The sequence below is a fragment of the Kogia breviceps genome, chromosome 2, assembly GCF_026419965.1.
Source record: "Kogia breviceps isolate mKogBre1 chromosome 2, mKogBre1 haplotype 1, whole genome shotgun sequence".
Classification (NCBI taxonomy): Eukaryota; Metazoa; Chordata; class Mammalia; order Artiodactyla; family Physeteridae; genus Kogia; species Kogia breviceps.
In genome coordinates, this window is record NC_081311.1 from 79,227,003 (window position 1) to 79,252,605 (window position 25,603).

Below are 25,603 nucleotides of genomic sequence, written 5' to 3' on the forward strand. Positions count from 1 at the left end.
TGCCCTTCCAGCTTTCAAAGTCCATGAGTGGCGAGAAGTAGGGGCCCCAAAGGTGAAAAGAGCATCTTCAGGTGAAGGTCACTCCAACACAGGAAGCCCAGTTACAGTTAGAGCTCCCACTTACCCAGTACCCCTCCCCGCCCACCCACCCCATCGCCCCACGCTGCCTGGTTTACACATAGCCCCGTTTCATCCTCACAGCAACGCTGAGAGAGCGCCAAGTGTCTCCTTTATCCAAACTGAGTGCCCAAGGTCATAGGGCAAAGGAAGCAGCAAAATTTGGATCTGGGACTTTCTGACTTCAAAATCTACCCGTTTTCCACTACCTTCAGGTTGCCTGAAGTGGTTCATGCATTGACAGTCTGATAACAGACTGTCCTGGGGGGATCTCTGTGTCCAAATTTTCCCTTCCTATAAGGGTACCCAGTCACACTGGATGAGAGCTCCCTCTGATGACCTCATTTTAACTTGACTGCTTCTGTAAAGACTTTATTCCCAAATCAGGTCAAGTTCTGAGGTACTGGTGGTTAGGATGCCAACAAAATTTTTTTGGGGTGGGGAGCACAGTTCAACCCCTAACAGTCCACTCTCTGGCCCCCAAATTCATGTCCTTCCCATGAGCAAAAGACATTCACCCGACATCCCCCAAAGCTTTCATCATTCTGGCTTCAACTCTAAATGCAAAATCTCACCTACCCATCATCCATTCAAAGACCCAGCTCTCATCAGCTCCTGAATCAGAATCCCCAGGAGCCCTGGAGACTGTGGGCTGCACCTGGCAGCCTCTCCACCAGGAACGATCTCGGATTGTCCAACACAGACCAGACACGCGGGTAAGCTGCCCAAGAGCAGCATGGGTCACCTCCGGACCTCTCCCTTTATGAATCACATTAGATAAGGGCCAATAGTTCCTCAAAGGAAGTTCAAAGATCTCCTCTAAAGATGTCCTTTCAGAGAAACAAAGAGGGAAGTGTGTCAGAGATTCCTGGCTTTCCCGATCATCAGGAGTCAAAAGAGTGGGGCCTTTTGTGCTTCTTAGTGAAAAAGTAAAGGCAATTCTTTGAACTCAGTGACTTCAGAGTTCATTTATTTTTCCTGTGTTATTATTTTTTGTACTCTAGCTTTTCTTTTGACCTACAGCTGTTTTCACTACTGATTCTAAGGAAGCCCTAGAGTCCTAACCGTATTCAGGATTACAGAAGCTCTCAGGGCAGCAGCGCTAACACACTGCTACGTTCACCTTCTTCTGTCTTTGGCAGCAGCCGTGCTCTGTCATCCCTGCACCTCAGAGCAGGGGCTGAACAAGCTGAGAAAGGACCAGGGATCAAGAAGGTGCACCTCTAGAGCGACTTCTCTGGATGATGGCCAAGCTGAGGGAGACGGGAGGGGAGGGAAGAGATTAACCAAGGGATGAAAGGAATGCAGACAAGGGGGAAATACTTGGGTAGAGAGAAGAAAACTTAAAGGCATTGTAAGAAAGGGAAAGAAATGAAGTGGGCATTGGAAAAACCCACGGGACAGGGAAGGAGAAAGGGAAGGAAGGAAAGAAGGGAGAAAGGAAAACCGCAGCCTGTCAGCACTCTCTGGTGGATGTGGTGAATGAACTGGCTGGCCCAGGCTTTCATATAAGGGTGCTGCTCGAAGTGGTTCCCCCTTTAGTCCTGGCTTCTGCTCCTGGAGTTTGCAAGGACAGGGTGCCACCTCAGACCCATCCAAGCGCGGAGGAGGGCTCAGAGGGGTGCATGAGGGGTGAGATGCCACCTAAGGGGCTGTCCTGGGCCGGTCTCTAGGGCCAGGGCTCCCAGGGAGCAGCCCTGCGTGCAGTGCAAACAATACCCCAAAGATGAACAAAGGCAGAGCATACGCTGATGCGCTCCGTGGCCAAGAGCAATTACTTAGCTCACTGCGAGACGAAGCAATGGACTGTACCATCTCCCCAACTCTCCCGACTTTCAAAGCCTCTTTCTTTGTTTCTGTCCTTAATATCTGTATGAACACGAACCAGATTTTATTCACTTGCAACAGGCAATTCTGACTCATTCCACGATGGGTGGTTTATCAGTGGTAGAGATGGAATGAGATGGCCACACTGTAACCAGCGTGACTATTTTCCTGCCAGTGTAAATTTTCTCAGGGCAAAGAGTTGTTTTTTTAATTAAGTTCATACGGTATAATAATAGATGCCCACCTTTGTTATATGCATGTGGATATACAAACATCTTTTTTTTTTTAACTTTACAAGGTAAACCCAGTTAACATCTAAGTGAATCAGTTCCTAAGATACCAATATGGGAAGAGCTTTTGCTGCCCACAGTTTGATGCATAGGTGGTTACATTTTATATCTTTCATTCATTTACTGAGATGATAAGTATTTAACCAGGGCTTACTACGTACTGGGTACTGGGCCAGGCGTTGGAGAAAAACGGTCGAGCAAAACAGACGTGCCCTCTGTCCAAGAACTTATAATCTAATGGGGGAGAGAGACAATGGTGAAATCTTCACAGCTAGAAAGGGTGACAGGTGCTGGAAGGGTGCACCAAGATTGTGTTACATGGAGCTGAATCTACATCAGTTTTGATCTGAAATCTGAAGGAGGTAAATGGACCGGTGGGGGTTGGGGGGAGGTGAAGGGAGCCTTTCAGGCAGCAGAAACAACTTGTGCAAAGGCCAGGAGGCAGGTGGTCCAGGGCTCTCAAGGAAACAGAGGAGGCAGGGTGGCTGCGGTGCAGACGAAGAGACAGAGCAGGCTTGCCGACTAAGGGAGAGCTACAGGCCCACGTACAGAGTATGGACACCACTGAAGGACTGAGGATTTACTGGAAAGTCAGCGCAGGTTTCTGAGTAGAGGAATGGTGAGATTTGATTTGTTTTTAAAAGGTCACTCTGGCCACTTTTAGGTGAACAGGTTGGTGGAACGTGAGAGTGTGTGTGGAAATACCAGTTGGGAGGTGAGTGTAGGAAATCTGGTGAGACAGCATGGTAACTGGGTCTGGGGTGGAGACGTGAATGCCACATAACGAGTTTTACACATTATCACCGCTTGTGGCTTCATTACAGAAATGAAAGGGATGTGTCCTGGAGGTTATAGAAATGATGTGAGATGTTAGAAAGAGGAAGTCATTTTTTTGGTCATATTTCTGTCCAACCCTTTGTTTCTATATGCAAGTGTAGAGATATTATATATCTTTTTTTTAAACTGGAAGAACCCTCATCTAATTGATAGAATTCCAGAGTGGGAATGGACACGAGAGTATCTTTCAGATGCCTGGAGGTGTTCTTCAACATCGCTGCAAGTGAGAGGGAGATCTCTACTCAGGAGGTCCCTCCCCTCTTTGTAGGAAGCCAACAAAAGTCCACCTACAAGTTTGGGTTCTACCTCTCAAAGTCAAGGAGACAGCTTCTTTCCGAATGACACCCTCCTATCATCATATCCTCAGGCCTCTCATCCCACCACATGTGCTGGGATTTCCAAGTCCCTTTGTTCCAGGTTGTGAGCTTCCACGTTGGCTGGGCCAAGCAGGCTAAGTAGCATCACCAGACTTCTAGATCCTGTAGTACTATTACCGTCATCTAAGATCCTATTAGCTGCCCTGGTGGCCTTATCACACTCTTGACTCACTGAGGCTTTTTATACATGAAGCTGTGTTTCCCAGCACCCACCTCCTCTGGTGCCATTGACTTTGGGGGTCCCAAGCAGACCTTATATGTATCCCCAATCAGTGGGTCCCAATCAAGATTTTTTGAATCTCCTTCACCATCATCATTTAATGAAATGCGAAACCACTGTTAGTAAAATCTAGCTTACACCTCTTGGTATCTTGCCAATTACATTTTCAGAAGAGGAAGTGGATGCAGAGGTGAGAGTTGAGGGGCAGGGGTAGGATTTCTCCCTTAATATCCCCTTCTGTTTTTCCAAACAATGAATATGGGGGAGGAGAAGGTTATCCAAACCATTTACTTATCTTCCATCTTCCATCGATAAAAATGTTTACCATTCCTCACTTAAGAAGAACCACCTGAAGGAGAATTTAGATCTTTCTTAAAATCTCCAGGAAACTCTCCCAGACCTAGCACATCACAAGGCCAAGTTAGCAATCTTCTGACCCACCTCCAGATACTTTCTATCTCATTCTCCTAACTGCTCAAGCCCCAAAAGAACAATAAAACATTCAAGCTCCGGCCCTGCCCAGCCCAAGAAATAAAATAGGGAACACGTGTCTCTAAGCAGGTTATCTGTGGTTCTGTATATCTGGTTCTCTCCCTAGCCTTTCCAGCCTCAACAAAACTAGAAAAAGCCCCAGTGTGCTCTGGGGGATACATCATTCATTCATTCACGTGTTCGACAAACACTCACTGAGGATCAGCCTAGGGTATGGGAGAGCAAGGACAGCAAATTCCTGAAAGGTGAAGTCTGAGGAAGATTTTCAATTCAAATGAAATTAAAGAAAAATCGAGAGCCTGGTCTCAGGTACAGACACAGTATTTTACGGTTTTTCAATTCAAGTGAGATTAAAGAAAAATCTAGATTCTGGCTTCAGGTGCAAACACAATATTTAACGATAAGGACAGAACTAGAGGCCATTCTAACCAAAGGCCTCTACAGGTGGGATCAGCCGCCTGGTTTTGTGGATACTAGTTTATGAAATAGCTCCGAGGGCCAATATTTAGAACAAAACCATTTAATAAAAGTGAAACGAGGATCGAAGTGGAGAAATGAAAAGGCACGTGAGTGGGGAGAAAGGGAGAGCTCGGAAGGAAAAAAAGAAATCCACCCCTTGCGCTCTTTTCTGCCGGAGAGGTTTGAGAAGCTTGTTTCAACCTGGCATCCCCGGTGCAGAACAAAGAGACTGGGGCGAGAGAACGAGAGGAGAGAAGGGGCGTCTCAGGCACGGTTGGGGGCGACTGGGGCCAGGGGGCCGCGGGGGGCGCGCGCCACCAGCAGCCGCTCGCGAGGGGAGCTTCGCACCTCGCCCTCCGGGACTGGGCGCCGCCGCTGTCCCCGTTCCGGCCCCGCGCGGACCCGGGTCGGGCGCCAGGGTCCAGGGTGGTCCCAGGTCGCCCCTCGGGGCTCGCAGGGAGCTCGCCCCGACAGCTCCGCTGCAGACGCGGACGCCTCGCGATCTCACGACCCGCGCTCCGGGTGAGGGTGCGGCGCGGTGTCAACTTACCCGCGCGCACAGGGTCGTCCGGAGAAGCCATGGGGACGGGGTAGGGCCGACGGGCGCCCGAGCGGGGCCGGGCGACCGGCGGGACAGGGGAGGAAAGCCGGGTTGCAGGGCTGGGTTGCCCTGCCTTTCGGACGCGCGGGGAGCGAACCTCGGCGGCTCCGCGCGCCCCTCCTCCGCCAGCTCCTCCCCTCTCTCCGCCGCTCTTCCCGGCGCTCACTTCCTGCTTGGCAATTAGCAAAGCCCCTGCCGTGCGCGTCCGGGTTCCACCTCCCGCCCCAAGACGCGCGAGCGGGAGCCCGGGTGCAGGGCACCCGGACGCGGGGAGAGTCCCCGAGTGCCCCGGGGTCCCCAGCGCCCACCGCGAGCGCCCTTCCAGTCCTGCGCCCAGGTCTCCCACGGCAGGTCCCGCCGCGGAGCTCGCGCGAGTGCTGCCCGGGACCTGCTGCGAAGCGATTATTAGCCTTAAAAGCCGGCTGCAGTCGCGAGTCGCTCTCCTGGCTCCCTCCTTTCGCCCCGAGTCCGGCCGCAACTCTCCGCGCACAGGCCTGGGCTGAGATGCCTGGCGGCGGTCTGATGTTTAGACCATTTCCTGCTCTTTAGGCAGAGTACGCCGCTGCATGATGGCACACGCTAATAATTTCTATTTTGATTTTTCTTTGGCATTGGTTATTACATGACCTCCAGGGTGCTTACAACACAAAGGGAGTGAAAAGAGGAAGCCTGATACACACTCGCACAGCCTCGCTAGAAAAACAGCTTAGGGCTCCCTCGGAAATGCCAAGGTCTAATTTTTTACTTTTAATTTTATACCAATTACGTGCGCACAGATTGGAATCTTTCACTAAGAATATTTTTAAGATTGTTATATTTTAACGAAACCTATCATCAATCATAAATCTATTACTATACGATGGTTACAGGCAATTTAAATTTAATAGTAATCTCTTAAGGCTTTAAAATAACCTTTGTCTTCACACATAATAAATGAAAGAGAGGAATTGATTTGAAAGAGATAACATAGCTTTTAGTCAGTTTATCTTGAAGGAGCAGCCTCTGGCTAAAAACTCAGCTCCGAAAAATGCAGGAAAGCACCAAGTGTGTATACACTCTCTCGGCGACCAGGGGAGTGCTTTGTACCTCTCCCCCCGCTGTTTAGTAGTCCTGAGTCCCATGGCACTCTCCAGATAGGCACTTAATATGCCATGAAAGAAACGAGCAGCTCAGAGAAGAGGGTCCGGCTGGGTGTCGACCTTCTGGTGGAAAGCTCTCTAGCAATTTGTGGATGGGACGATGAACTTCCTTTTGGTCTGCCTTCCGATAGGAAGGGAAATTTTTTTTAAACGGTGTTTTCTCTTAGCATCCATTTTGAGGTTTGGTTTGTGGTTCTTTCTGTACTTCTCAGGATGATGGAATTATTTCTGAGGTTGGTTGTCAGGAACCACATAGCAAGTCGGCAACACAAGCTCAAGCGTTGCTCTGAAGCTTGTTTGCTTTTCAAAACCCTGAATTAATTGTCTTATCACTCCCACTCTTATTATATCAAATAGAAGGTGGGTGGCAGAAACACACTTCAACGTTAATTTTTTTAAAGAAAATTGACTATATATATTATTCCCTTTCATTCCATTTCCTTGTACCTACTTCTTGTGAATTGCAACCATAAACCCTCATTACCTTATTTTTCCCATGTGCTTTGTGAACTCTAAACTGTAATGCAAGTGGAACTATTTTTTTTATTTACCAGACACTAATTTGAACACAATTATGTTTTTTAACACCTTTATTGGAGTATAACTGTTTTACAATGGTGTGTTAGTTTCTGCTTTACAACAAAGTGAATCAGTTATACATATACATATATCCCCATATCCCCTCCTTCTTGCGTCTCCCTGCCTTCCACCCTCCCTATCCCACCCCTCTAGGTGGTCACACAGCACTGAGCTGATCTCCCTGTGCTATGCGGCTGCTTCCCACTAGCTATCTGTTTTACATTTGGTAGTGTATATATGTCCATGCCACTCTCTCACTTTGTCCCAGCCTACCCTTCCCCCTCCCCATATCCTCAAGTCCATTCTCTAGTAGGTCTGTGTCTTTATTCCCGTCTTGCCCCTAGGTTCTTCATGACCATTTTTTGTTTGTTTTTTAGATTCCATATATATGTGTTAGCATACAGCATTTGTTTTTCTCTTTCTGACTTCCTTCACTCTGTATGACAGACTCTAGGTCCATCCACCTCACTACAAATAACTCACTACAAATAACAAATAACTCACTACAAAAGAAACTTTTTTTCTTTTTATGGCTGAGTAATATTCCATTGTATATATTGCTACATCTTCTTTATCCATTCATCTGTTGATGGACACTTAAAAACAATTATCATCCACTGGAGTTGCCAAAGGGCTACCATACAATCTATTTGCTGTCATACTGTGTCCTGCTGCTTTTCCTTCTACTGCTACCCAAAGAGGGTTTTAAAACACTCTTTAAAATAGACATTTTTGACTTTTTTAATAGCACCTAAATTAACTCATGAATCTCAGAATCACAATAAATGGGGATTGGTAACCAAAGAGTCAGATGTGCTGGATTTGACTAACAGGCCTGTCACCACGAGTTTGCGTTACTTTAGCACACAAAGTTACTAGTGTGCTACTTTGTGTGCACACTTTAGCACACAAAGTTTTGTTACTCAAAACTCTTGAGTCTGTAAGAATTTGTAGGATTGTGAAAGTTAAATGAAATATTGCATATATAAAATTACCTAAAAGTGCCTGGCTTATAGTAGGTACAAATAGACCAACTACTTTCCTGCCTTCATTCTTTCCTTGGAATTTAGTCTATTATGAGAAGTTCCTATTGCCTTTGTTATAAGAAATGAACCAGTATTTATTATAGGGTTTGTGCACAGCACGGATCAATGGATTGATTGACAGCCCCCTCATGATCCAAACAAAATGCCAAGCCCTGGGAAACCAAAGTGAGAAGTCCCTGACTTTTAGGAGTGTGTGGTCAAGAGAGATCTGCAGATGCTCTTTCACTGTAGAACCAAGATAATGAAAGGTTAAAACAGGAAGGGGTATGTGTGGAAGAAAGGGACTAAAGACCTATGGAAGCCAAGTGGCTTGGTGGTGACCACCCTCAGACTGACAGTTTGCCAGGGAAGTTTTCATGCAAAGTTTGAGACGTTCGTTTATGATACTATGGCTAAAGCCTTAAGTGGGGGGAAAACTGTTGGTCTTGTGTCTTTTCACAGACAATGACGGTGATCAGAAATGTTATCTTCAGATGGGGAAAACAGCAACTCAAAACATAGTTTATTTGATTCATCATTGAAATATGTTGTTTTTATTCATTTTACATCATTTTGGGTGTTACTTAAATGTATGCAACCTGAGATAAAAAGTTATATTGCTGAACCACATACGTCCTTATTTCAAAGGGTTGTTGTACACTGTTATCTAAATGAACCCAGCAAACTGGTTAGACCTGCAATGATAGCATATGGATTTAGGATTATAGGAGACTCCTTATGTTCCAGAATGGGACAGTCCCTCAGTTGAATTGGCTTGATATACCCTTGGGGAATTGTGTGTTGTGGAAGAGGCGCAAATGAGAGTTAGTAAGTTCATTTGTCCCCTTTTTGGAACAGATATTTGCGAACGTCTGTCTAGAGTATGTTAAGGCAGTGGTAGTGGGTCTCTGCTGTTTTGCCACGTAACTTCTCATAGTAATGCCCCAGTGAACTCCCGGAGAACCATCGTTCCGCTCTCAATCCATGTGCTCAGGCTGTGGCACCATCACCCCTGCCTCTTGACTCTAGGGGTTGCAAGTGACCCAGGAGTAGCCTTTCCAGACACCACTGAAAGAGCCAACAAGCCTAGGAGATGCCTGGTACCTTTGCTGGGATGGCTGGGAGATGGGCCTGTGCATGGTGAAAGAAATGAGCAGGACTGAAATGTTTGGCAGGGTCTATATCCTGGAGAGCCTTGAATGCCACACAAAAGCATGTGAAACTCTTTTTCAGCAACAGGAAGCCAGGAAGCTAGTTTTTGAAAAGTGGCATATGAAAATTGGTGTTTTTGGAGGATTAGTCTGGCAGCTGTGTGTAGGATAGGATGCGGCGAGGAGAGAATGCAGGCCAGGAGACCATTTCATCTTTATAATACACTGTAATTTACCACAGGGTTGAACTTACATCCTTGTCCAAATGTGAGGGAAACTCAAATCGGAAATTTTAAAATGTCTTTTTGTGGCCTTTTTAAGCATTCACTGTCTCACACAAATTGATTGCCTTGTAGATTTGCATATATGCACAAAAAATGATGTATTCAAAAACGTAACAGAGAGACTAAAAAACTTAAGGAAAATATTATCATTTTTGCTGCTTTGAATACAGTTTGACAGGAGCAAAACATTCTGGTGCATTTGTTTAAGCAGAAATAGTTCTTTTTTAAATTGAAGTCGAGTTGATTTACAATGTGTTAATTTCTGCTGTACAGCAAAGTGACTCAGTTATACACACATATACATTTTTTTTTTTTTTTTGGCCACGCCATGTGGCATGTGGAATGCAGGATCCATCTTCATTCCCCAACCAGGGATCGTACCTGCGCCCTCTGCATCGGTAGCATGGAGTCTTAACCACTGGACTGCCAAGGAAGTCCCTATATATTCTTTTTTTTTTTTTAAATTCTATTTATTTTTGGCTGCATTGGGTCTTCGTTGCTGCGCACGGGCTTTCTCTAGTTGCAGCAAGTGGGGTCTACTCTTCGTTGCGGTGCACAAGCTTCTCATTGCAGTGGCTTCCCTTGTTGCGGATCTTGAGCTCTAGGCATGCAGGCTTCAGTAGTTGTGGTGCACAGCCTTATAAATTTTTTAAAATATTCTTTTCCATTATGGTTTATCTCAGGATATTGAATATTGTTAACTGTGCTATACAGTAGGACCTTGTTGTTTATCCACTCTATATGTAATCGTTTGCATCTACCAACCCCAAACTCCCAGTCCATCCTCCCCAACCCCCTGTCCCCATTGACAACCACAAGTCTGTTCTCTGTCTGTGATTCTGTTTCTGTTTCATAGATAAGTTCAACTGTATCATATTTTAGATTCCACATATAAGTGATATCATATGGTATTTGTCTTTCTCTTTCTGACTTACTTCACTTAGTGTAGTAATCTCTAGTTGCATCCATATTGCTGCAAATGGCATTATTTCATTCTTTTTTATGGCTGAGCAGTATTCCATGGTATATATGTATCACATCTTCTTTATCCATTCATCTGTTGATGGACATTTAGGTTGTTTCCATGTCTTGGCTATTATGAATAGTGCTGCTGTGAATGTAGGGGTGCATGTATCTTTTTGAATTATAGCTTTGCCTGGATATATGCCCAGGAGTGGGATTGCTGGATCATATGCTAACTCTATTTTGAGGTTTTTAAGCAACCTCCATGCTGTTCTCCATAGTGGCTGCACCAACTTATATTTCTACCAATAGTGCAGGAGGGTTCCCTTTTCTCCACACCCTCTCCAGCATTTGTTATTTGTAGACTTTTTAATGATGGCCATTCTGACCAGTGTGAGGTGGTACCTCATTGTAGTTCTGATTTAAGCATAAATCGCTTTTCAAGGTCTTCTACTTCTCACTTATGCAATACCTGCCCTTCTGCCTACAGGAGGTTAAATCTCTCTTGTCTTTGCCTATCAGCTTACTTTGAATTATCTACCCATCAAGATACATTAGCTAGAAAACCACAGTTTTTGTGCTGTGTTTGGTTTCCCCAAAAGGGAATGACACAGTGTGGGTGATTCTCAGTATGGTATTTGGCTAAAACGCTTAGAATGCTGTGGGTGGAGTGTGGGAGATGGGAAGAGGAAAAGAGAGAGGAAAAGGTGAGGCTGGGCAGCAAGCACTTTTGTTCTAGAAATCCTCCTCCAGCCTCAGGATCCGCACTCACCCCTCCCACGTGTGTCCTGGTGCCTTGACTTAGGCCCTATCATACTCAGTATGATTTCCAGCTGCTTTCTTATATATCTTTATATATAACAATTGACGTCTTGCTCCAGATTTTGAGAGAAAATCTGTTCAATGAGATGAACTTTACATGTTAAAAACTGAAACCCAACTAATAAAAGTCAGCCAGAGGAGATTTTGTTTTGTTTTGGTTGTGAGGAGAAAAGGGCAAATGAATATTATCAGTGATCAACTAAAAATTGCACAGTCAGCACCGGAGAGCATAGTTTCCTGTGCTTTGTACCCCCAGAATGTAGAACACAGGTTCAAATTGGTGACTTAGGAATCTACAAAATCACCAGTCATTTAAAAAATTAGTTTAACAACTTGTCATTTAGAATTTATTCTAAGCTAAGACACAACGGTGGATCCAAGTGAGTCAACTGAGAACTTTTAGAACTAATAGGTGACTTCAGCTTGAAGGAGAGAGAAAGTTCAACAAATTGAACACCAGCAGCTTTCTTGTATACCAATGATAACCAACTGGGCAAAAATGATCCCATTTACAGCAGCAAAGAAAGCTATAAAGTAACTAGGAATAAATTCAATAAAACTGAGTAAAAAACATCACAAAAACTACAAAGATTTACTGAAAAAACATGAAAATAAATCTGACAACATAAAGAGCTATACCATGTTAATAGATTAGAGGTCTCAATACTAAAGATAGTTATGATTCCCTAATGAATCTAAAGATTCACTACAAAACCAATCACACTAATAAGATTTTTTTGGGAACGTGAACCTGATTGCAAACTCACATGGAAGGGTAAATTCAAGATAATATTGAAAAAGAGTAACAAAGAGAGGGGATTTGCCTTCCAAAACAGCAAGATCTTACAAACCAATAGTAACAGTGGATTACTTGAACATAAAAGAAATTTAAGACACAGACTCATGTATCCTTTTGGAATGTGCTATATGATAGAGACAGTTAAATGGTGAAAAGATGGACAGTTCAAAAAATAGTATTGGGATATTTTGATATTTATAGGAACAATACAATTTGTATCCCTGCCTCACTGTATACACAAAAGTAAGCTTTAAATAGATTAAATATCTGTCAAACATTTTAACTTTAAAATTATTGAGAGAATGTAAGAGAATCTCTTAATAACTTTGGTAACAGGAAAGGCTTTAAGTCGAAAAATCAAAAGACGTAAAATGCTGATAAACCTGACCAGATAAAATTCAAATTCTGTGCCATAAGAAAATAGAAAATTATAAAAGAGGGTACAACTTAGAGAAATTAATTATATATGTAATTTTATATGAAGTATAAAATAAAATATAATTATAAAATATTTGTACTTATAATTATATTCAATAAAATACAATATTATGATTTATATTTATAAAAGATTAGTCTCTAAAATTTTAAGCATTTATTCAAACAAATTAAAATACAATAAATATAATTCAATATAAGGTTAGGCAAAGATAAAACAGCGAATTCCTAGAAGAAACAAAAATGGCAAATAAAAATGTGAACAGGGACTCAACCTTCTAAAAATAAGAGAAATACAGATTAAAACAATAATGAACTAGCAGGTTGGCAGAAACTTAAAAGGTTGCCAATATAAAGTATTGGTGAGGCTGTGGAGGAACAAGTCTTCGTACGTTGTAGGAATGTAAATTCATGGTCACATTGGAGAGCAATTTGACTTCTGTACCTTCCCTAAAGGAACTCTTACATATGATGCAAGGAGACATTCATGAGATTGCTGGCTGCAGCACTGTCTGTAATAGCAAAGATCAGAAACAACCTAAATGTCCATCAATAGGAGAATAGATAAATATGATACAATCATGCAATGGAATATTTTACAGAAGTTACCAGAAATAAGCTTAAAATTTTTTTAATGAAAAAGCAAGTTGCAGAATGATGAGGGGTAGACACAAACCAATCTATGCCTTTTCTATAACAACATGTAAATATTTTTAAATGGATACAAGCCAACTTTACCTTGCAGCCGAGAGAGAGTAACAGGAAGCAGATTTACCCTCATGCCTGAAGCAATAACAACAGCAACAAAACAGACAAAATATTCAATATATGAAGCAGCAGTTTTTAAGGCACTGCACACCAGGCAAAGAAGGAGAGTGATCCCCAAGAGCTGGCATATAAACAGGGTGATTCCTATGACTGCCCAGCTTACTGCCTTGAGAGAATTTCCAGGTTGCAGTGCAGAGAAAGGCAACCCAGGCAGAGCCCAGTGGACTCCCTGATTCGAAGAGATGTAGCTAGAAGTCTGAGAAGATCAAGACAGCTGGAAGTCACAGGACAGAGTCCTATAGAGACATCACAGAAAGGGTCCCTGGAGATCATGGAATGTCCCCCTTGACTACTCAGCATAACACTTACTGATAGGTACATTCATGTTGGACATTACTCAAGACTGGGAAAGGGACAACTAGAGGAAATATGTGAGAGGATTAGAGGGAGCAGTACCTGGTGCTTACACAGGGCCAGTAATAGTGCTTGTTCCTACCAGGGAGACTGGGAAAAAACCTTATATTTCATGGGCATTCAGTAGAGTGTACAGAAGAGTTTTGCCTCAGTAGTGGGAAATAATTATCCCTAGACTAAGCAAGCACTGTCTCAGGTCCATCTAACAGATCTTAAAATCAAGACCCAAAAGAATAAAACTCTTTTCAAGTAACTTAGCTGCATCCCAAGAAGCTCAAGAAATACAAATATAAGCTATAGAAATACAAAAATATCCAGTACCCATCAAGGTACATGCACAATGTCTGGAATACAAAGATGGCCAGTCTTACAAGAAGGAGGAAAATGTAGGCTCATAATCAGGAGAAAAATTAATCAATTGAAACTGACCCAGAACTGACACAGATGTTAGAATTCACAGAGAAGGACATTAAAACTTTTATCATAACTGTATTCCACAGGTTCAACAAGCTAATCAGAGACATAGGAAATATTAAAAACCTAAAATAGAACTTTTAGAGATTAAAACTGTAATACCTAAAATAAAGTATACACTGGCTGGGATTAACAGCCAATAAGACATTGCAGAAGAAAAGATTAGTGACTTGAAGACATAGCAACTGAAAGTGTTGAAAATGAAACTCAGAGAGAAAAAATAATTTTTTAAAAAAGTGAAAATTAACTGTGGGATAACTACAAGTCACCTAGTAAATATGTAACTGAAATCCCTGAAATGGAAAGAAGGAGGGGGACCAAAAATTGTCTAAAGAAACTGAAAGTTTTCCAAATTTGATGAAAACCTTAAACTAACAGATCCAAAAATCTCAGGGAATACCAAGCACCAGAAATATGAACACAATTTCACCAAGGCTCAGCATAATCAACTTGCTCAAAGCCATGGACAAAGACAAAATCTTAAAGAAGCCACAGGAAAAAAGACACATTACAGAGGGACAAAAATAAGGACGACAACAGATTTCTCATCCATGCAACCCAGGAGACAGTGGAGCATCTTTAAAGAATTGAAAGAAAAAACTGTCAACTAGAATTGTATACCCAGTAGAAATGTCTCTCAAAAACAAAGACAAAATAGGCTTTTTCAGACATACAGAAGTTGAGAGAGTTCATCTCTGGGCAGACCTACATTACAGGAATTGTTAAAGGAAATCCTTCAGGCAGACAGAAGATGACACTAGATGGAAATCTGGATCTATGCAAAGGAATGAAGAGCCAGAAGTGGTGAATATATGGTTAAATAGAAAAGGATATTTTTCTTCTTACTAAGAGTTCATAGATTTTTTTAAAGCAAAATATTAACAATGTATGTGAGGTTTATACTATATGTAGGGGTAAAATTAGTGTCAACAACGGCTCTAAAGCCTAGAGGGGAAAATGGAAGTGTACTCTTCTAAGGTTGTTATGCAGGATTGTTATAATGTCATTTAAAGATATACTGTGATATGTTAAAGATTTATACAATAAATTCTAAAGCAACCACCAAAATAACACAAATAAGAGTTATGGTTCATAAAGCCAATAAAGAAAATAAAATGAAGTCAGAAATAATACAGCTTGGCTGTTTCCTAAAAAATGAAATGTACACCTACTATATGATCCAGTTATTCCACATTTAGTTACTCACCTAAGGGCAATTAAAGCATACTTAAAAGACAGGTACATAAATGTAAAACCTAAAACTATAAAACTTCTGGAAGAAAAGAGAAGACATTTTTGTGACTTTGGGTTAAGCAAAGATTTCTTAAGTACAACACCAAAAATACAATATCAATTTAAAAATGGAAATATTGGAGTTCATCAAATTTCAATACTTTTGCTTTTCTAGAGAAACTTAGAATAATGGAAAGACCAGCCACTTCTGGGAGAAAATATTTGCAAGCATGTATCTGACACAGGACTTTTATCCAAAATGTAAGAAGAGCACTCCACACATAAGGAAACAAACAAGCCCCCCCCAAAATGGACAAAGCATACAAAGAAACACACCAAAGAAGATGCAAATAAGCACATGAATAGATGGTCACGTCACTAGTCTTCTGGGAAATTCTAATTAAAACTATAATGAGCTACTACTTAACACCTGTTAGAAAGGCTAAAATTTAAGACTGAGCATATCACGTGTTGGCAAGGATGTGGAAGAACTGGAATTCTCATACCCTGGTGGTTGACATGCTAAGGGGTACAATTTCTTTGGAAAACCATTTGACAGTTTCTTCAAATTTTACATATACACCTACCACATGATCTTGCTATTCCATGTATTTACCCAAGTTTTTAATAAGCATGTGTCCAGACAAAGACTTGAACACTAATGTTTACTACAACTTTATTTGTAATAGCTTTAAACTGGAAACAACTCAAATATTCAACAGGTGAATAGGTAAAACTATTGGGGTATACCTTTATAATGAAATACTATTCAGCAATGAAAGGAATGGACTCTTGATACACATAACAATATGGATGAATCTCAAAATAGTTATGCTGAGTGAGAAAGGCCAGGAAAAAAAGAGTACGCACTGCATGAGTCCACTGATATAAACCTATTGAAATTCAAACTATCTATAGTGACAGAAGGCTGATAAATGGGTTCCTGGGCCTGAGGATGGGAAGGAAGAAGACATTACAAAGGGAAATGAGTCACCTCTGGGTGTGATGCATATGCTCGCCACATGGAGCCTGTGGTGACGCTTTCATAGGTGTATGCCTATGTCAAAACTTGTCAAATTGTACATTTTAAATATGTGCAGTTGATTGTATGACAATTATTCCTCAATAAAGTCGGTTTTTATTTAAAGAATGGATACATGCTGAACTCTTAACAATGGCTATCTCTGGGCAATGGGAAAAGGACCAGGGTTGGGAGAAAGTAATACTTACAGGAGACTTTAGCCTTGTCTGTAATGTTCTAATTTTATAATATAAATATTAATTTATGTATACCTTATTTAATTAAAAAATTTAAATAGAACACTTAGACATGATTTTCATAAATGTGCCCGCATAACAAAATCAGTCTTGCCCCTCCACAAACTGTTTCACAGATTGATCTGTTTGCAAAGCTTCAGTCACCTGAAAAAATTATCTTCACTTTTCTCATTTTCCAGACTATAAAATGTTCAAATAAATATGAAAGTTAATAGCTGATTTTTTTGTCCTTTTTATAGAATAAGTGGTGATTAGCATATTTGACTTGAGACTATTCCTATATGCAATTGCGCCATTAGCACTTCATTCCTTTGTGTTACGTTACTTTGATCCCTTTTATTTATTTATTTATTTAACATCTTTATTGGCATATAATTCCTTTACAATGTTGTGTTAGTTCCTGCTGTATAACAAAGTGAATCAGCTATACATATACATATATCCCCATATCGCCTCCCTCTTGCGTCTCCATCCCACCCTCTCTATCCTACCCCTCTAGGTGGACACAAAGCACCAAGCTGATATTTTGATCCCTTTTAAAAGGCAAACAGTTTTATGCTATTATCAATTAGTTTCATCCCATCAGGTTTTCCCTGGGGAACATGGGAACATTGTGAAAGGAGGAAATAATGAAGAGGAGCCAGGAGATGGAAATGCACCGAAAGGGAAGGTAGGGGGCACCAAAGGCAAACAAGAGTGCAGAGGACCTATGCATGAATTACCTCAAACCAGCATCTGTAATGTAACTGTTTCAGTGGAAGGAACTAGTACTTCTTCATCAGTACTTTATAGTGGGCCCCATCAGCATGGAGAGAAGTTTAAATCAGTTGAAACAGAAGGGGAAGTTTAGGCTGTGCATTATAGAACAGAATTTCTCATAGGTTAATAGAAGTTAATGGACCTTTCTTTTGTGGTCATTAAGAACTTGCATTTCAGAGATGCCCATCAACAGTAATTCAATAAAAGCTCTCTCAGTTTCAGAACTCCTCAATTCTTTTGTAGAGAAAGGGGATTGTGCTGTTAGGTGTTTCAACAGGCAACTTTCTGTGGTGCTCAGAGATTTTCCATTTCAATCAGGGCAGCTGTGGAAAGAGGCCAGTCCCCATCTGTCTCCTCCTCGCCCCCTGCCACAAAGGTTCCTATCAATTATGAGTAATACAGTCATTTTTTAAATAGAGTTTGAGATTGAGGATTATGGATGTGAATTTTGGATCTAAGAAGAAAATTAAACAAAAGAGTAAATTTAAGTGCAGAAAGATATACTTCATTTTAGCTAAAGTACAAATAAGAAATAAAGGAAAGGTAGTAGCACCTAAATGTTCAAGGACAAGAGAGTAGTTGAATTATGATGCATTAATCACGACCACAAAAGTACATCAATATAACAATAAAATAGTCATTTTGTTTTCAAATACTTAAAACTATTTAATGGTGAGCAGGTAAGGAACTTGGAAGTCATCACTCCTTCCTAACAAGAAGTAGACAGTTCAACAAACTGAAACATCAACAGTTCCTCTTAGATTCATCAGAGGAGTGATGTCACAGAGCAAACTGCTGTTCTTAAAACTCAAGAGACCAATGGGCCAATACAAGGAATCGCAATTTACCAGAACAGAAACACACAAGTGGACACCTCCATGGGAACCAGTACCAGGGTAGGAAAACCTGAACCGCAAATGACAAATTGCTGAAGGTCTCAGTGTAGACCAATCTGAGAGAGAAAAACTCTGGGGGCGGTGGGCGCACATTTATGAGTTTTACCTCCAGGATTTTTTTTTTTTTTTTTTTTGGACACATGGCTTGCAGGATCTTATTTCCCCAACCAGGGTCTGAACCCAGGCCCACGTGGGTTCAGCAGTGAAGGCCTCAAGTCCTAACAACTGAACTGCCAGGGAACTCCCCAACCTCCAGGATTTTGACGAGGTTCTCACGCTGAATATCAGCAGGGGAAGTAGGAAAAGGAACCATTTTTAAATACCCAGAGCATTCTGTTTTTAGCAAGACCTGCCATCCAGAGAAACAATTCTACCAAAGCCTAAACTATTGGGGTTTTATCAGAGGCTCGCCATCCTGGGTGAAGGAAATGCCCAACTCCAGCTGCCTCTAACCTTCCCATGGCGGAAAGGAAACACCCAGCTCCAACCCACTCTAGCATTCCTGTCTCGCCTAAGCAGGAGAGAGGACTGAGAAGTATTTGTGAAGTTCACAGTCCAGAGGCACAGGCTCACTAAAAGACTGAGACCTAATCATAGGACTAGAAGTACTTCCCTTCCCCTCACAACTCACCACCAGGTCACTAAAGGCCTATTTACTGCAGTTGCTTTTGCCAAGTACATCATGTCTAGCTATCAAGAAAAAAATCACAAGGCATACTAAAAGGCAAACCACACAGTTTGAAGAGACAGAACAAGCATCAGAACTAGTCTCAGATATGGCAAGAATGTTGGAATTATCAGACAGGGAACTGAAAACTACTATGACAATATGCTAAAGGCTCAAATGGAGAAAGTAGACAGCAGGCAAGAAGACATGGGCAATGTAAGCAGAGAGATGGAAATTCTCAGAAAGTATCAAAAAGAAATGCTAGAGATAAAAAAAACACTATGACAGAAATGAAGAATGCCTTTGATGGGTTCATCAGTAGACTGGACATGGATGAGGAAAGAACCTCAGAGCTTTAGGATATGTCAATAAAAAGTTCCAGAATGGAAAAACAAAGGGAAAGAAGACAGAAAACAAAAAAGGACCAAAATATCGAAGAGCTGTGGGACAACTACAGAAGTTTTACATGACATACATACATGTAATGAAAATATCAGAAGAAGGAGAAAAGAGAGAAAAGAAGAAATATCTTAAGTGACAATGATTGAGAATTTCCCCAAATCAATGTCAGACACCAAACCACAGATCCAGGAAGCTCTATGAGAATGGCTAAAATCCAAAGCACTGACAACATAAAATGCTGATGATGATATGGAACAAAGGGAACTCTCATTCATTGCTGGTGGGAATGTCAAATCTTGGAAGCAACCAAGATGTCCTTCAGCAGCTGAATGGATCAATAAACTGTGGTACATCCAGACAATGAAAATTTATTCAGCAAGAAAATGAAATGGCTATCAAGCCATGAAACGATATGGAGGAAACTTAAATCCATATTAATAAGTGAAAAAAATCAATCTGTAAAAGCAACATACTGTATGTATGATTCCACCTACGTGACGTTCTGGAAAAAGCAAATCTATGGAAATAGTAAAAGGATCGATGGTTTCTAGGGGTTATGGAGGAGGATAGGATGTGTAGGCAGACCACAGAGTATTTTTAGGGTAAACCATTATGTATGATACTATAATGGTGCATACATATCATGACACGTTTGTCAAAACCTACAGAGCACAACACTAAGGATGTAAACAATGGATCTTGGGTGATAATAATGTGTCACTGTAGGTTCTTTGATTGTTACAACTGTAGCACTGTGGTGGGAGGTGTGGACAGTGGGGAGAGGCTGCGTTGATGCAGGGACGGAGTAAACGGGAACTCTCCATACCTTCTGCTCAACTTTACTATGAACCCCAAACTGCTCTAAAAGATAAAGTCTTTAAAAAAAAAACTTTGTAATGCAAGACAATATAAAACAAGAATGCATATCAAGAGAGAAATAATATTTAAATAGGGACAAAGAGCGTGCATAAGACATACCTAAGGATTTAGGGTGGTACATTTGTAGAAAGTTCATATGGTCATTAGCAATTGTTTACCTGTCCAAAGCAGAGGTAACACAAATAAATAATAATGAAAATTCAAAAATAAAACACTGAAGATGAAAATGCCATCTCTGGGCTCTTAAGAAATGGAACAAAATTGTTTTTCCTCCAACGCTTCTTGACTTTACAAAGGCTGTGGGAAATGAAGGGACAGAATGGAAATTCAACTTTATGATTTTTAAAAGATCAGATAATATGTCCTTCTACAAAGAAGGCCCCTCGGGGTAATGAAGAAACAGATATGGTAGCAGAAGATGTAAAAATGCTACTTTCCCTTCAGTTCACACTCCCTGAAACCCTGCTACTTAGTAGAGAGTCATTAATGACTTGATGGGTGGCCAATGGTACTCTTTTAGATTCTTGAGATATTCACTAAGGAGTCTTGGTATTCCTATAGTAAGTGAAGTTCGTGAACCAATTTTTTTTTAATATGTGAAAAAATGTCTACACTGCAAATACTTGCAAATAACTGAAGCTTTTGAAGAGAATTTTTTAATCAGCAGAGAGGGTCAAAATGGCAAAGTTTCAGGATGGGAGCAACTCCATTTAATATAGGGGATATTTAAAAGATTTAAAGCCTTTTAAAAGGTAGTTGACTGTTTAAACAAAAATTACAAACTCACTCAGAGAATCATCACATTATTTTTTTGTGAAACACCTCTTCTCTGCTTGCTTGTGTGCCAAGTGTTTGACCGGTTAAGAGTAGACTAAGTTAGGTAAAGTCATAATAATTATCAGTGTCTTAAAACACCTTGTAAACTTCCTTTTTTAATAACTTCCCACCCCATAGTTAGAGAAATTTATTTGTGAAATACCTCTACTGAAATGAAATGTCTCATTGCTGTTACAAATTTACCACGGGGGAGAGGGGAGTTTCTATTAATGAAGTGTCGAGAAGGGAGGTGCCACTGACAATCATGAGACGTTTTGGAGAAGGGGCGATTTGGTTGCAGAAATTTGAAAGCAGTCAGGTAAGACAGAGCCATGCGCTGGAGGAATTTTTTAAGTTCCCCCCAAAAAACAATGACCAAGAATTCAAGTTTGCTATTAAAGGTATGGCATGATTACAAGGAAGGACAGAGTGACACGGTCAAAATTATATTTGAAGAAGATGAAAGATTTGATGCAGTAGATCCATGTAGATTATAAATTACTAGGTATAGAATATATAAAGGGTACAGGAAGGAACGTGTTTTCACCTCATCTGATCAGAAAGTGGTTGAAGCCTGAATTAATGTAGAGAGAGGAAAGGTCTGGGAAATATATGGAAAAATATCCCCAGAACTTAACAGCAATAATAAGGGCTACTTTTATTGATCTAGATCCCGTGCTAAGCGCTGCCTGTAGTGGGCAAAGGCGAGTCCATGGGAGCTAGAGGATAACCATCTATCTGTTCAGGATCCAGCGTCTCCTGGGAACCAAGCCTGGGGTGCAGCACTGGAGCTGAAAAGGCTCGGGGCCCTCAATGCTCTTTCCTTCTTCACAGAACGGTGCGGTGGGGAAGCTCGGCAAGTCTACGGTGCCATGTGACCGGCTCTATGATAAGGGGAAATGAAGGCTGCCAAGGGCTGGAGGTGGGAAGGAGCCACTAAGTTAGGAGCAGATTTCCAGGGAGGTGATGGTTGAGCGCCACCTTGAAGAATGAGTGTGAACGTGCCAGGTATTCAAAATGGCAGGAGGCGGCACTGTGCATTTGGGAAACTACAAGTTCAGGACGACCTCGGCACCTGGTGTGAGGAGCATGGATTGGAGCAAGAGGCTGGTGATGGAGGCTGAGCCCAGAGCATGGAACGGAGGTGAGATGGTTTGTATGCCATGCTGAGTTGTTGGAATACTACACTGTAGGGCAAGGGGAGCCACCGGAGGATTTAAAGTAGCAGAGTCATAATCACAATAAAGAACTGAATTGAATCTAAGCTTCTGTCAATGGCAAGATACACCATTTTTATGTACTGCTAAGAAATAGAAACGCCGTCACTTGAACTATGATATACCATCGAATGCAAGATGCATGCCACTTTAAGGGACATTCAAATTGGGAGGAAAAAAGTAAATCTTAGAACCTATAAATTACGGTAATAGAACAATTAAGAAAGGGTGACCGTTTGTTTGTTTGGTTTTTTTTTTTTTTGGTTTTTGCTGTACGTGGACCTCTCACTGTTGTGGCCTCTCCCGTTGTGGAGCACAGGCTCCGGACGCGCAGGCTCAGCGGCCATGGCTCACGGGCCCAGCCGTTCCGCGGCATGTGGGATCTCCCCGGACCGGGGCACGAACCCCTGTCCCCTGCATCGGCAGGAGGACTCTCAACCACTGCGCCACCAGGGAAGCCCCAGGGTGACCGTTTGAATCAACAAACAGGTGATTATTGCTCACTAGGCACTCCACACTAAGTCTTAGAGAGAACACCTAGGAACACCTGTGCGAGGTGTCCTTCCATTCCCAAGGCTCCACAGCAGTTAGACCCAAGGTACAGAGAGCAGCCAGTACCTCCAGGCATGAGGTGCCATGGTGCAGACCCTACCAGCAATGGCCTTTCAGAGAGGAGAGGCTGACCTGGGGTGGGGCTGAGAGGGGGACGCTGTGAAGTGAAGAATACCTAACGGAAGTAGGAGGTGGGAACATAAGATGATTGACACACAGAATTGGGGTTGACATTTATATACACAACCGTGTGACAAGCTATGAAATTCCACTTCCCAGGGATCTTGAGACTCCCCAGAAGTTCAAGTATTTTTCATTTTGGACAGAACATTCACGATAAATATGACCTGTTCGAGTTACTGCTTCCCTTTTCAGAAATGTTTTTTAGGGTTCATTGGCACAGGCAGAAGGTTTTGATACTCCAAAAGGTGAGTCCGGATGGGAGCAGGGCACAGTGTTTATGACAAACGCTCCACTGGGAAGAGAAGAGATGAAAAGCCAGAGCAGCCTGACCTTGCGGGATAGGAAGGGTTGGTCTGGCAACCTCGTAGGGAGGAGGAGCAGACAGGAGGTGCCTGTCTCACGCTGAAGAGCCAGTAAAGACGGGAAGACCCCTCCTGGAGAGACCAGGAGGGGGAGGGTGGGGCCTGCTGAGAGGCACTCCGCGTTTGCCTGAAGCAGGCACCAAGGAGTTGCGTGGACACCAGGCAACCCTGTAGGCCCTCCTTCCTCTTTCGGGCCTGGCTGCCTGGGACCATTACCTGTCCCTCATTCCAGTTGGCTGAGGCCTTCGCATTCCTGTCCACCTGCTCACAGCTGTTAATGACCAACGGGAGTGATGCTGGTCAGCACCCCGTGGCTTTGCTTGGCTCAGCTCCTTGAGGGCCAAGCGTGTACTGAGTAATAATAGATTAATACAGTTTTAAGCCCTGAGATAGAGCGTGACCTCTGACTTTTGAAAAATCGTGTTGGAGGGAGAATAGGGGGAAGAGGAAGACCCAAAACTTGTATAGGAGCTAGAAGGAAAGCTGCTGGACAGTGGTGACACTTGGCCTCGTACAGTAATGAGGTATTTTCTTTGAAACTTGATAGAACACTAAGGAACCATCGTCAGCCACTTCGCCCCAGCATGACCTTGTTATTGTTTCTGCCCATCACAGGCAGTGAATCTTCCTGAAGGATGAGGAGCCATGACATCGATTTTGGTATGACTTGAGCAGCTGGGAGAGCCATCAGCTCACACAAGGGCCAGCTTTCTGCACACACATCCCCGGGCTTCCCCATCGACTCCCTGGCTTCTAGCTTCTCTTTGGGACGCTGCTTTTCCCCGTGGGCCCTCAGTCCTGTCTGACGGCCCGGAGCACTCCACTGTGGTTTTCCAAATGTAACTCAGCTTGTTTCCCGTCAACAAAATCTACCGGCGCTGCTTCTTGGTATCAGAACCTTAATTAATGACGAAAGGCCATATGTTAGGGTGTCAATGGTTACAATATGTTGCCCTTCTCTGAGAATATAGTATTTCAAATTAGAGCTTTTATGCCTAAAATAATTAATCAGGAAATCTTTTTGTCTATAAAGTAGATGATAGGTAATTTTATAATTTAGTTATCATTTCATTAAAAAGCCATATCCCTTACCTCAAAAAACTTACATATTCTTGGGAAGACATGTACAGATAGTGAAATGAAAATACATATAGCTGGATAATGGATTGTCAAATGCTTGATACAGACAGTAAGTGCTATAAAAAGTGTAGAGGAAATAGAAATATGAGAGAAAGAGATCCTTTTGAGTTGTAAAGTTCACAAAAATAACAAGGGCAAAAAGTATTTTTAAGCCTTTGAATGATTGAATGGGGAGCTGGGGTGAGGAGAGGGGGGAACAAATATTATGCAGACGAGGACACGGTGTGGATTGTTGCATAGTGAGAAATCAAGCAATAGTGAGGGAATGTGATTAAAGTAAAGATTCTTATGGGAGATACGGTTGGAAAGAGGTGGAAGAGCGCAAGTGAGAAAGACATTAAATGCCAGCCAGAGACTTGGTTGTCCTTTTGAAGGTGGTAAATATTATGGGTTATATGATAAAATTTTACAGTTATAGAAATTAATTTTATTTGGATTATAAATGTTTTATAACAGGTATTGGGATTGGGAATTAAAGACTACAAAAATCAATATTTCATCTTGTTCCTTCTAGAGAGCACATCTACATTTCAGCATTATTTCTTCAGTCATAATATAATCTGGTTTTACACAATAAACTTCCTCCTTTTTTGCAGAATATATGCTTTAATACAAAAGTAACCTAAACCTGTAGTGAAAGATTATTGATGGGAAGGACAGGATTCTAAAAAGAACAACATCTTGGTATAATATTTAATTTTAAAACTAAATGGACCATCAATATTTACAGTAGGGGTCTTAACACTTTGTTTTTTTCTATTTAATTTCTATCAAATATATATCTACAGTAGTGTCTGAGCAGTCCTCTTCTTATAAATTAATAAGCCAAAAAAATCTTAATCCAAAAGACCCAATTTGGGTTTTGAAAAATATTGCCACTTTGTTAATGTAGAATTTAGTATTACACACAAACTTAGATATTATCAACCCCAATCACAGGAATATAGTGAACAGTTAAGTGGATAATTTCATCAGCAGGCACTAGGCATAAATTTTGGTGCACTCTGTTTTTCTGGAATCTTGATTTGTTGATTTCATAAAATGTTTAAGATAGTATATTTAAAAAAAAAAACAACCCTTAGTTTCTATTTCCAGCAAAGATGGAGTAATATGGACTCAATTTATTGTCTAGCCTGAAACAACCCC

The 25,603-nt window shown here is 41.7% G+C and overlaps 1 protein-coding gene across 1 annotated transcript in view; it reads right to left on the minus strand.

Moving 5' to 3' along the window:
- Positions 1-6,341, minus strand: part of EDARADD (EDAR associated via death domain) — a 54,286-nt gene extending 47,945 nt beyond the window's left edge. Inside the window, 2 exon segments of the mRNA XM_067027483.1 lie at positions 6,277-6,313; positions 6,315-6,341. Of these exon segments, the coding sequence (XP_066883584.1) occupies positions 6,277-6,313; positions 6,315-6,341 (64 nt within the window).
- Positions 6,342-25,603: the final 19,262 nt, after the last annotated feature.